This window comes from Bubalus kerabau, chromosome 23 (assembly GCF_029407905.1).
Source record: "Bubalus kerabau isolate K-KA32 ecotype Philippines breed swamp buffalo chromosome 23, PCC_UOA_SB_1v2, whole genome shotgun sequence".
Taxonomy (NCBI): domain Eukaryota; kingdom Metazoa; phylum Chordata; class Mammalia; order Artiodactyla; family Bovidae; genus Bubalus; species Bubalus kerabau.
The window spans coordinates 39,209,899-39,222,961 of record NC_073646.1 but is presented as its reverse complement, the minus strand read 5'-3'; the positions used below and the strand labels follow the sequence as shown (position 1 = coordinate 39,222,961).

The 13,063-nt window shown below is 49.3% G+C and overlaps 1 protein-coding gene across 2 annotated transcripts in view; it reads left to right on the top strand.

The window, feature by feature from the left end:
* The first annotated feature begins 794 nt into the window (after nucleotides 1-794).
* CYTH3 (cytohesin 3) overlaps nucleotides 795-13,063 on the top strand; it is a 66,117-nt gene continuing 53,848 nt past the window's right edge. Inside the window, exons 1-2 of one of the 2 annotated variants that reach the window (XM_055561207.1) lie at nucleotides 837-959; nucleotides 1,911-2,556. In XM_055561207.1, the coding sequence (XP_055417182.1) occupies nucleotides 2,466-2,556 (91 nt within the window). In that variant the 5' untranslated portion in view covers nucleotides 837-959; nucleotides 1,911-2,465. Of the gene's footprint in view, nucleotides 960-1,910; nucleotides 2,557-13,063 lie in introns of both variants that reach the window. The other variant, XM_055561208.1, reaches the window with a different exon arrangement.

The window sequence follows — 13,063 nt, the reverse complement described above, 5'->3', positions numbered from 1 at the left end:
TGAACAGAAAAGCTTGGGAGGGGTCACATTCAATGGTGGTGGTGGTGTGGGGGAAGCAGAGAACTTACTGGAAACAAGATATGAAATGGGAAAGGAGGTCCGGAGCAGGGGCCAGCGGAGGCCTGCTGCCCAGGAGGCCTGTGCCGAGGACCCTGGCTGTGCCCACGGGAAATTGAATTCAGAGCTCCCTCTGAATCGTAAATCCAGGGCAGCTGGCAGCTTGCCCAGGGCGGCTGGCGCGAAAGCGCAGGAACGTCTGTGTCTGGCCGACCCCTCTGAGGGTGGGCCCCAGGTGTGCCAGCTGGGGATTCGGTTCCAGCCTTAAGATAACGTTCATCCACAAGCTTTACACTTTATTAATGTCAAAGCGCACTCATCGCCAGGAAAGGAGAGCCTCCATGACACCCCAGAAAGGGTTGAAAAGCTGGAATGACTCTGAAATGCCTCCGGACCAAGGAGGAAGGCTTGACTTTTAAATATGTTTCTCGAGCTTTTTCGCTGGGCACACGTGGGAGGAGGACCCCCCCCCGGACCACCCCCCCAAGCCCCTCGTCGCCGGGTTTTGTGCTCCGGACCCCACGTCGGTCCACAGCCTGCTGGAAAGCGGGGGCTGGGCGAGGCGCGACGCCTCACCCCCCGGCCCCTGCCCGCGAGAGCCCAGTCTCAGACGCGCGGGGGTCTCCGGGCGGGGCCGCGCGCGCTCCCGAGGGGGGCCGGCGGGGCCCCGCCCACCGCGCCCGGGGCGGGGCCTGCGCGCCACGTGACGGCGGCGCGGCGCGCTGAGCGCCCCGCCCCGCGGGAGGAGGCCCGGGCCGCGACCCGGCCCGCGCGCTGCTGGAGCTGCCCGGCCGCCCGCGCGCTCCGCACCCGCGGCCCCTCGCCCGCCGGCCCCGGGCTCGCCGGCTGCGGCAGCCGCCTCAAGATGGACGAAGACGGCGGCGGTGGCGAGGGCGGCGGCGGTGAGTGTCGGAGGTGTGGCCGGCCCGCCCGGCGGCCTGGGGCCGGGGCGGGGGGCGGGGGCGGGGGAGTCGCGGACGCGCCGGACCGCCGGGGAGCGGGGACGGCCGCTCCCGGCTCGGGGGCTGGGGGTCCGGGTCCGCCCGAGGAGACCGCGTCTGGGTAAAAGCGCTGCCGGCTGTAGACCGCCGAGGCCCGCGGCGCGCCGGGCCCCGGAGCCCGAGGCGGGGGTGCTGGGGACCCCGAGGCGGGGGCCGGCGGGGTCGTCGCGCGGGCCGGGCGAGCGTCCGGAACGGCGGGGGTCGCCAGGAGGCTCGGGCCGGGACTCGGCGGTCGCTTTCCCCGGGGCGGGGGACCTTGGGGGCGACCTTCCCCGCCTCCTGTCGCCAAGGGCGTCCACGCCCTCGGAGCCCAACCGCCGGTGACCACCCTCCTGGCGTCTTCCCCAGGTGGTGCGGATTGCCAGGGGGGACCCCGGGAAACCGGGAGGGCAAAGTTTGGAATTGGGGATACCCCGGGTCCAGGAAGGGCGGCCGCGGAGAGAAGGTTGAGAGCATCGTGACAGTTTTCTTGGCTTTAGGTCCCAAGTGGTCACGGGGGTCGTTTAAGTGAGGAGGGGGCAGCGAGGGCACACGCGTGTTAGAAAGTAAGGGAACGTGACGGAGTCAGCCGAAAACAATAAGTGAAAAGTCAGAGGAGACGAGGGTCGGAGTCGGGAACTGCTGCCCGCCCGCAGGTGGGACCAGAGAGAACCAGGCTGCCCGTCCGACGCTCAGTCACCTCTTGCTGGAAGATTCGCTTTGACTCTAAATTGTTTAGTGGAATACAGATTCCTGTCGTGTCATGCTGCGAATTACGCCTTTCAAACCGAATAAGGCGTCTGCATAATGTCTATGGATGGAGTGAGTCGTTGGCTTGGGACACAAAGGGTTAATACCCCTGTTTTTTTACAGGAACACTGGAAGTGAAGGATCTCTCTGTGTGTGTTTTTGCTAAAGATCTAAATGCTGACAGACGGAATCATCAGAATCTCTTGTAATAAGGGAGCGTTTGGGGAAAAGAAAAAAAAAAAATCTTAATTACAGGCTGCCGGAGCAGCTGCCTGTAAGAATCAGCAGCATTGAACGCTTCGGGATGAAGTAGTTAATCAAGGTGCTTTCTAGAATTTAAGTGATGCTCCAGGGGGAGATGTTTGCCTCGCAGTAAGCCGGCGGGGCTGGGACGGTGGGAAGTTGGCCCGATCCCTGGCATTTGCGGAGTTCACTTCTCCTGGTTGAAGCTAGGGGTAGCACTGTGGCACGAGTGGCTATGTTGTTTATGATGGAAAGTTCTGTGGGAAGAAGGAGCCCAGGTGCACACCCTCCTCCAGCCAGACTGCCGTCTGAAGCGTCCAAGAGATGGATTTTCCCTGGACGCCCTGCTTCCTGCCTGTCACAGCTGGGGTAACAGTACAGGCAGACAAGCAGCTCCTCCTTAGAAAATGAAGGCTGAACCACTATAATACTTAAATGTTTAACATTCGCGTCCAGGGAGCATGCTGGCTTGGCGATTTCATTCGAAGGTGTTTCGGATTCTGTGAATCAAGAAGAAAACTTGAAGGTCAGAGCAGGTATACATGTTTGTAAAAACGGAAGCCAGAATAGATCTTGAGGACTAGAGCAAAGGATAGTATTACATCTCAAAAGTCTCAAAACTTTGGGCTATTAACATAGCTCTTTCTGGGGATACAGTCTTGAGATGTCAGAAAAATATCTCCCACAGAAGGCTTGCATTAACACTATTCATACTACAGAATTGGAAATTGCGGTGCCTAATAGATTGGTGAAGTAAATTATGGGACATTTTTGGATGAAATATTTCACCAGCATAAAAAATAAGCAGTCTTATGTATTATGGTCTAAACAATGTAAAAACTGATATACAGATGTTTTATTTTCCCAGTTTTTATTCTCCAAGTTTATGGAATGGTATATATTACTTTCAAATTTGGGGAAAAAACTTATTAAAAATTTACCCTGTAGTGGGAAAAGGGCTATGATTGTTTTTAATGTATGTGTCATTTGATTCACTTCACTGGAACAGTCAACAGTGAACAGATACTTATTATCTGCTAAATGTCCCTGTGGCATTAACGGGTATTGATACAGTTTATAAAATCTTTCTTCCTTGCTTTATGAAAGGCACTTGTAAAATATGTTTGGCAGTCTTAGAATGAATATGTTTTTGAGTAAGTGGAAATCTTAGAGTTTTGAAAGAAGAGTCATTATACAGTGATTATTATAAAAATTTGGTATGCTTATATTTAATTGTATTGATGGAGGTTTTGAAGTTAACATACCTCTTTACAGTTCGCTAGTTTTTATCACCATATGGATTTCTAAAAAAAAATTGCTTCACTTTAAAATTCTTGTTTTTAAAGCTGAAGTTCAGCTCTTTGGAAGAGAATAATTTCACGTGCCAGTCATTTGCAAACGTAAGGTTTTTTTGGCATATTTTTAAGAGTGTAGTACAGAACTTTGAACTGTATATGGGGAAGTCAGTTTCAGCTTGTTTACAAGAGAGGGTAAATAATCTATTCAAACAGTAGTCATGCCAGGGGCAAAAGGATTTAAAATATCTTTTTTGCTAATATCTTGGTCGGGTTAGGAGACTTCACCAGAGACTCCTGCTTGCTGCTTGAAGTTTTCCTCCAGGGCATTATTTGTTCTTTAAATGTAGGATAAGGAGAGGATGTGGTAGGAATGGCTGGAAGGCCTTTCTAAGGAGGAACACGTAGAGGGTACTTAGAGACAAGAGCACATTGTTGTTTATAACCGAGCGTTGAGTGCAGTTAAGGTATTTTTGATTCCTTCGGGGGCCCTTTTGCCTTTCCGTTCTCGACTAGTTCTTGAGACCTGTCTGTATTTGGAAGGTGCCTGGCTTGTCTGGCTGGTTGCCACCGTCCTAAGGCTCAGTTTGGGAACCCGTCTGATTGAACTTCCTGCGTGGACCATCTGTGGCAGATGAAGTGAAGAACTTTCCTGGGCTTGCCCCTCCCTCTTCCAGCCCCCCACGCCCACCCTGCACCGCAGCCCGTGTACATGCGAGTGAAATCTGCGCTTTAGGTGAACAGCTGCTCCACCTCCTTCAATAAAACTCATATAAATTAAGACCAGGTTGAGATCCCAGATTCCGCCTGTCAGACGAGCGATAACCCCCACACCTGAAACCATCTGTGGGCCAGAGTATCCATCAGTTACCGCTCTTATTGGGGCAGCGCCGGCCAGGGTTTGGTGGGTGTGGATCCATCGCTTGCCCTGCGCCCGCCGCGGGGCTCACCTCGGGCGCAGTTTGGCCGATGGGAGGCGCCGTTGGGTGACCTGATGGCAGGAGCTCAGGGAGGCTCCAGGTTATCATCCGCCCCCTCCTTCTGCCTCCGGCCGGCCATGTGTCTAGCCGGCTGATCTGCTTTTGGCTCCAGCTCCTGCCTGTTGACCCAGTCCCTGAGCTTTGGAAAGCCATCCTTCCTCTGACCCTCCAGTGTAGAGATGGTGGCTGCTTGTTCCTCTTGCTATCTCTGCATCGTCTCACTATTTCCTGTATGATCCTTGGCTTTTCTATCACACGTGTAACCACCCCCCTGTTTTAAATTCCCTCTCCTTCAGATCCTTAGAGGTTTTCTCTGGGTGGGCCCAAAAGAGATGCAGCAGCTTGGCACTGTGGTGAAGAACCTGCCTGCCAGTACAGGAGATGCGGGTTCAATCCCCGGGTCAGGAAAACCCCCTGGAGGAGGAAATGGCAACCCACTCCAGTATTTTTGCCTGGAGAATCCCATGGACAGAGGAGCCTGGAGGGCTACAGCCCATGGGGTCACAAAGAATCAGACACGACTGAGCCACTGAGCGTGCACACACACATATCCTTTGAGGCAGCAATGCTAGTTCGGGAATTTAACATGTATTTTTACATGTGTGAGATACAAGATTATTCACTGTGTGGTTTGTAATAGTAAAAGATAGGGAATAACCTGAGTGTGTGTTGCAGGTTATATACCCAGATGGCAAGTGAAGATGTGAGGTTGTAGAAAGGAATCAGGAGGCTCCTTAGGAACTGATGGGCAACGACTTCCAAACCTTTTACTAAGTTATAAAAGCAAATTGTAAGCAAATGTGCATTGTTTGTTACCATTTCCGTTTTCAAAAAGGGGGCAAAAAGGAAGTGTTTGCATGAAAATTCTCAGGAAGGCTCAACAAGGAACTAACTCATAGCAGTGGTTACCTGGTGGGAGGCTGATGGAGGCAGGGAAACTGAAAGCTCTCTCTTTGCCTGTTTAGTTTTTGGTGTTCAAAAAAAGTCTTGTCCATCTCCATTGTTTCCCAAACTGGAAACTAGTTTCACAGAAAAATAGTACACTGGTAAGGAAACACCCTTTGTTGAGAGAAATTTTGAAGTTGAAACATAGTTGACTTACAGTGCTACATTAGTTTCGGGTGTACCACATAACGCTTCAGTATTTTGTCGAGTTTTGCTATATTAAAATGTCAGGATAGCATGTAGAAAGTTGTGGAATACATTACTTGTTTTCAGCCTTTGCATAAGAAATTAACCACTTTCTTTTGAATGCTTCAAAAGTGGCTCGATGGGTGCTTTCAGAGTACTCTTTTCTAGAACAGTTATTCAGCAGACATCGATACTGTCCCTGCCAAATGCCCGGTCCTGTGCGAAAGGGTGAATATGATGAATAAAGCAGCTGAATTTCCTGCATTCCTCGGACTTTTGTTTAGATGGGAGACTGATGAAAAATGTAAACAGATGTATCAAGTCCTTGCAGATTATGCTGATGTGTGAAGAGAGGTTGGGGGTGAGTGGGGTGGGTGGGGTGGGGGCAGGTGGCCTCTGGGGAGAAAACTCTTTCAGGGGTGGCCTGAAGGGGTCCAGGGCCTGGCCAGCAGATGGCCCAAAGCTCCCCTGTGTGGTGTGAGCAGAGAGGGAACTGGAGGTGTCCGGCAGTTTGAGTAGGTAAGGAATTCACATTTTATTCAAGGTGCATAAAGCCGACGAAGGGTTTCAACCTGGGGAATGACATTTGATTTATGTTTAAATAATTGTAGCTAATGTTTACAGAATGGCCTCTGTGTCCGGTTCTGCCCCGCCTGCCTTACGGATCTTAACCTATTTACTTTGAGCGATAAACCTGGTAGGGACTTACCGTCAGCACCGTTTATGGATGAAAAGGGAAGCCGTGGAGGCACAGGGAAGCCAGGTAACCTGGTTCAGGCTCCACAGCTAGCAAGTGGTGGAGCCGGGCCTCGAACCCTGGTGTGCTGGCTCCAGAGGCCTTGCCCTTAACCGCTGGACACCCTGCCCTGTGCCGGAGGGGAGGAGGGATGGCGAGGACCAGGGCCCGGCCCCAGGGTGAGGCGGATGGAGCGGCAGAAGTGAAGGCAAAGCACAGAAAGCAGTGAAACTCTCGTGTTCCCATTACCCAGGGTTCATATAGTAGCTGTTCCATGTTCTGTCGCCTGATTTCAGGTCTTTACAAAAAACAAGGATGGCATTTCAGACGCGTGTCTCACCTCTGTGCCTGGCAGCGTCGTGCCTCCATTGCTCAGGCGGGGTCCCCTTCTGCTGCCTTAGCCCTCCCTTAGTGCTCCGTTCTCCCTGATGCTGTCCTTGGCTTCCGGCAGCCAGAGGTCGTGTTGCTCCTCTCCACGTCCACGCTGTCCTCGGTTATCCCAGAGCCCTTTGCTGCCTGCATCCAGGACCTGCGGTCTGGGGTGCCTGAGCCTTCGGCGGGGGGCTGCACACTTTTCCTCCAAGAGGCCGGACAGGAGGCATTTGCAGCTGTGTGCACCACACACGGGCTTTTGCGAACTTTCCTTGGTAGCCCAGGTGGTGGTTGTCGTGTCTGCCTCTCTTTGGTGCCATAGACTGTAGCCCGCCAGGCTCCTCTGTCTGTGGGATTTCCCAGGCAGGAATAATGGAGTGGATTGGCTGTTCCCTTCTCCAGGGGATCTTTCCTACCCAGGGATCTCGAACCTGCATCTCTGCCTGACAGGCGATTTTTTACCACTGAGTCACCTGGGAATTACTGATAACCCTTTAAAAACATGAAGACCACTCTTATCTCGGCCTGTCCTTGCCCTCTCTCCTCCGTTGACGGGTCCCCTCACCTGTGTCCCCTTGCCGGTCTCCTTGCTGTTCCGTGAACCTACCGAGCGCCCCCAGCCCCTGCTTTTCCCGTAGCAGTCTCCCCTTGGATGGCTGGGCACGCCCTGGCTTCCTTCCTTCCGGCTTCTGTTCCTGTGTCTCCTTTCCGCAGAGGTCTTCCTCCACCCGCCTGTCATAAGCAGCATCTCACTGTCCCCTTTCCCAGCCTTCTTTTTTCTGCTTGGCCTTTATCACTCCTCACCTGCTCCCGTCCCGTTCATGGCTGGTGTCTTCTTTCTCAGAATGTGAGTTCTGTGAACGCAGGACTGTGGTCTGCTTTTACCCGCCACTGTGTCTCCAAGACCCGGGCCACTGTGTGTAACAGGCCACCAGTAAATACTTGTTCGTAAACTGAGCGAGTGGAACTCACTGTTGTCGAGCAGTTCTGGTTCCCTGCCTGCCTTCTGTACTTCCTCGAGGCAACCATGATGAATGTGATGTGGGCCCCCCCCCCGAACGGTTCTCAAGCTTGAACATGTGTGTGTGTGTGCCCACAAGCGATGCATGGATCTATTTTTTGGTTTAAAAACTATTAAAAATGGCGTTGTGCTGCGTGTGGTGTTCTGCAGCTCCAGGTAGAGGCTCTTCATGCAGTCACGGAGACCCTGTTTACATGTTACTTCTCTCGTCCTGCACTTGGACTGTCACCTTGAATTTGGATCGTTACAAACAGCACTAAGCGGGTGCTCATCTCCATTTATGAGCGTGTGAAAGTTTCTCACAAGTATCGCAGTTGTGGGTTTAGGTATGCTTTCTGTTTGCCCAGATGTTGGCAGGTTCCTTTCTCACTAGGTGTGTTATCAGTATTCTAATCAGCTCTTGCCATTTGTGGGACTTTTAAAATGTCTTGCCGTCTCCTGGTAAGAAAGGATGTGTTGTTTTAATCTGCATGGCTTTGCTAGATGTATTTTGGAGAATTAGAAAAACGAACTGACAGCTTGGAGGTTAAAGGAGAAGGAACTGCAGAAGCCAGAGGTGACTCCTTGGTTTCTGGCTCCTATGACCGAACGTGGTGCTGCAGCTTCACGAGAAGGGCAAGTCTTGAGAGAAAACTGTTTGGAGGGTCCACTTGTTTCTTTTTTTTTTTTTTGGTCCAAGGTGTCATTATTTTGCTCTCACTTTTGAAGGACAGTTTCTCTGGGTATGCAGTTGTGGGTTGGCTGGCTATTCCTTGCCCTGCTTCGACGTGTGGAGTCACTGCTCTCTGCCTTCCCTCGCTTCTGTTGGGCAGCCGGCTGTATCAGGCTTGTTTTGTTGAGAGTGCTGTATCTCTCCCACCACCTTGCGCTGCTTTTTCAGACTTTTCTCTCTGCCTCTGGTTCTTCGTTGTATCAGGTTTTCGTGCAGTGTCCAGAGGGGGTTTTCTTGGAATCGGTCCTTATGGGAATCGGTGGTGGTGGTTCTTTTTGGTAGGGCAGTGACACGACTTACTCTTAAATTAGATTTGGAGAAGTCTTAGCGTCTGTCTCCACGTTTAGTATTTTGGCTGCATGTCCTGTCTCTTCTCCTCTGGGACACTGATTACCTCTTCATCATGTCTTTATATCTCTTCGACGTTTTTCCTGTCCTTCATCCTTTCGATCTCTCCATGCTTCACTCTGCATAATTTTCTCCTGATCTACATTCCAGTGCATTAATCCTCTCTTCATCTCTGTCTACTCTGTGTTAAATTCTTAATTTCAGCCATTGCCCTTTTCAGTGTTCTTGATTTTGTTTTTTAGATACCAGTTTTCCATGAAAAACTTTCATCTTGTCCCTGACTTTCTGTATTAATCAGTTATAGGGGTCTGATAAACATTTGGGCATCCTGTGAATACATTCTGTTGTCTGTTTCACCCTTGGTTTTCAATCAAGATCCTGTCAAGAGACAGGATCTTGATTCTAGATTGCCTGTTAAGCTTTAATTAAATTCTGGATGATGGGTATGAAAAATGGTAGGGGTAGTTTGGGACTGTCTTCCTCTGGCAGGCAGTTAGGATAGGGAAATACCACTTTAAAACCGTGAGGGTCGGTCCCCCTGTGGTTACCCCTCTCCTAGGGTATGGCTCTTCAGTGGTTCCAGCTGCAAGCTTGGGGTGTTCACCAGCGCCTCTTCTGCTTGGCAGCCCCTGAGTTCTAATTTGGTCTCCCAGTCCATCAGACTGCTGGAGATTCTGCTGACCTCAGGTACTCAACTGCTTGTCTCTGCCTAGCTTCTTGGCCTTTCACTCTGCCTGAATTGGCAAGTGTCTCGAGGAGGAAACTGCACCTTCTCTCTGGGATCCTGGCCTCCTGGGTCCTCTGATACCTTCACACAGTTAGTTCTTACAACGTGCTCAGCTTTTTTAGTTGTTTTTTGGCAGAAGGGTTGTCTGCAACAAGCTGGTCAGGTTTGACTGGAAACAGTCTCAGGACTTCAGTTTTGGTGTTTAAAATCGGACCTGTTTGTGAGATGTCCTGGTAGAGATGGTAGGAAGATGCTTAGCTGTGTAGTCTGCTAGGAAGATTTAAACTCATTTTAATTCATGGGAATGGATGAGTGAGATCACTCAGGAGAAAGAGTTGAGAGAGGAGGAAAATCCCAGGACTGCAGACATCCCAATAAAGGAGACCGAGAAGGAGTAGCCAGTGAAGTCAAGAACATCCTGAAGGCTGTATGGAATTGCAGGAGGAGCGCTTGAAGCAGAGGCAGTGAGTGGCCAGCTGTGATGGATGAAGTGCAGTGAAGTCACCCAGTCGTGTCCGACTCTGCGACCCCATGGGCTGTCGTCTACCAGGCTTCTCCGTCCATGGAGTTTTCCAGGCAAGAGTACTGGAGTGGGTTGCCGTCTCCTTCTCCAGGGGCTCTTCCTGACCCAGGGATCAAGCGCCGTTCTCCCGCATTGCAGGCAAACGCTTTACCGTTTGAGCCATCAGGGAAGCCCAGGTCTGAATGAGAGGTGGACTGAAATGAGAGTGGGCACGTGTCTACAGGGTTTCATAACTTTATACCGGAGAGGGCTGAAAGTGAATGGGAGAGATTTTACCTCGTGGAGGCGTAGCCTGGGCCATGGCCCTTCCTAGAAGTTTGCTGTGTGATGAGAACAAAGGAAAAGTGAGGGGAGAGGAGTTTAAGATGAGAAAGGTAAGCATTTCTCAAGTAAATCCTGCTGACGGAGGACCAGCAGTAATCCATCAGGCGAGTTAGAGTAGTAACGCTGTTTGCACATTCCCACTCTTATTATAAATAACTTTGGGAGAGAGAAATTGTTTTCTTAACGATATTGGCACATCCTTCAGGAAGCAGGTTTATCAGTTTGTAATAGAGGATTGTTAAAACTTCTGAAGTGAAATGAAAAAATAGATTTTACCATAGTATCCCAAAAGCTGCATGAAGCATATTAAATATTTCAAATTTGTGGGGAAACAGTAAATCATTTAAATGAGAGTAGAAAAATACATGATTCTCCAGCCTGATTTTTTTTTTTTTTCTTGGCCATGTGGCCAGTGGGATCCTAGTTCCCTGACCAGGGATTGAACTCACACCCCTTGAGCTGGAAGCATGGAGTCTTAACCACTGGGTCGCCAGGGAAGTCCCTCCATCCTAATTTTGAAGTGAATCAAGCTTGTCAACTTTTCACAGTTAATGTCAGTCTCCCGGTCGACATGATAGAACCAACATGAGATCCTGTCGTGCTTTGTAATGTGACTGGAGACAGTTCAGCAAGTGTTTATTTTGGGTAAATGTCTTTCAGTTTTCTGTAAATATTAGAAAAGACTCACCTGAGTCAATTCAGTTGGCTAAGAATATTTTGTGATTTACTTTGCTAGAGCAAATTTGCTCTTTTCGTGGACTTAATGTCACCAGGATCACTGTTCAAATAGGGAGAAATAAGTTCCTGTCTTAAACTTGTAGCAGGGCAATTTTTAAAAATTATCGTTCTCTTCTTTTGAGCAACTTATTCCTGTAATTAATAAAAATGGCAGTTTGCTATAAAAAAATGGCAGTTTGCTATAAAACTGAGCATTTTAATGATAATTGGAAAGTATTTCCCAATATCGGGCTAGTAGCGATTTTTCTTTTCCGGTTTTCATCCAGATGTTTGGCAACATGTAGACACAGTCTTACTGCAGTTTTCAAATTCACTTTCATGGGAACATATAATATCCTCCGTTTATCTTGGACGGCAGAGTTTCCTTTTTCTTTGGACAGATGCATATGAAACACATGCTCTTCAAGTGGAGTTTGTGGTCCTCTGAGAATTCTATGAAGGAGGAAATGGGTTGACCTATTTGGTTGCTATGAAGTAAAAACAATCTTGTTTTCTTTTTTTTTTTTTAGAGAACATCTGGGTTGCATTTATTTTACATTCTGGAAGTTCTTTAAAACCACAATTTGATAATATGAGGCTTCATTAAAGCAGTCACTATTTAGCTATTTCTCTATTGATTCAGTGCTAGGGTGGCTGCATAGACTTTTGAAAGTATTTAAAAAATTTTTGCTTTCTGTAACATGTAACTTTTAAATGACAACCCTTGATTTTAAACCAGAAAACAGGACCTAGACATTTTGGGGCAGCAGGGGAAAGACGGGTCAACTGGGTTATTTCTCTGCTGCCCACTGCGTGTAGGCTGGCCGTCTGTAGGGCTGAGTTGGAGTCTGTAGCAGCCCATTTTGCTCCATATCCCAAATAAATCCTCCCTTTCTTCCTTGCTTAACAACCCTGATTTGCTTAAGCTGTCTAAACCAGTAAAGGTAATCCCATTTTCCTTATTGATTGAAGGAAGGATACAGAAGCCAAGTTCATCATGAGCTGTGAGGGGCAGTTTGCAGGGGGACTTCTTGGGAGACTTTTTCCTTCTTGGAGGAATATTCAAGGAAGAAACAGTTCCTCCTCTTACCGCGGCCTTTGTCGGGCCCAGGTGGTGGCCAACCCGTATTCATGGTACCCCTCAAATCTGTTAAGTTCCAGGCCCTCACGCTGAAGATGGTCTGCTGGGCTCTCGGTGGAGTTGCTGGGTCCCATCCACACAGGAGGGCCCTCTCCCCTCCCGTCTCTACGTGTCCTGTCTCGTGGGACATGCCTGTCTTGTTTTGGGGCTATGGAGAGGTGGCTGGAGCCAGGGGCCATGAGGTTGCCTGATGCTGGCTGGAGCAGCAGGCGGGTTTCAGTCTCTTATTTATCAAGAGTAAGGATCTCGTCTTGGCCACTGAGGGCCCGGAGGAAACCTCATCTCTCTCCCACGCGTGTTCACTGGGTGTATATATTTATCCCTTTAAGAACTGGGCTAGGTTATACTTTCTTTCTGAGATGAACACTTTCTCCTACATTGAATAAAACAAAATGTATTTTCACATGCTCGTAAATCCATTAGCAGTTTCATTTGGCACATCTTTATGACTATATTTATTTTAACACAGAAGGATTTTTTTAAAAAAAAAACAGCAGTCAGAAGTGGCAGGCATCGGCCATTTAATATTCTGTTAGAAGACAGGACTTCCTTTGAGCTCTTCGGAGAGGAAATAAAGCGATCAAGAATGTCCTTTTCCAAGTTGCAGTAATTAGATTAAAATTTTTTTGAATTGAGACAGGCAGATGAGTTCATTTCTGTGTGTGTTAGAGTATGGGAAAACGGGAGGATTTCAGTGACTTTTCAATGTTTGGCCTGTTCACACGATGAGGCCATATTTCCCGAGTGTGGGAGGACAAGTGGCCACAGACTTTGATGCAGTGTGTGATGCACTCAGAGGGCGAGAACCGTCTTGAGAATAAAACGATGCCTTTCATTGCCTGCGCAACAGGAATATTAATGTCGGGTGAGTGTTCTGAAACATTGCGTGTCCCCAGGAATCACAGAGTGTCTGCCGTGGGCTCTCCCAAGACACGCCATTTCTGGAGCTTGAGCCTTTTCATCGAAAATCGCGGTTAAGCTCTGTGCCTGTCAGACGGTTACTGTG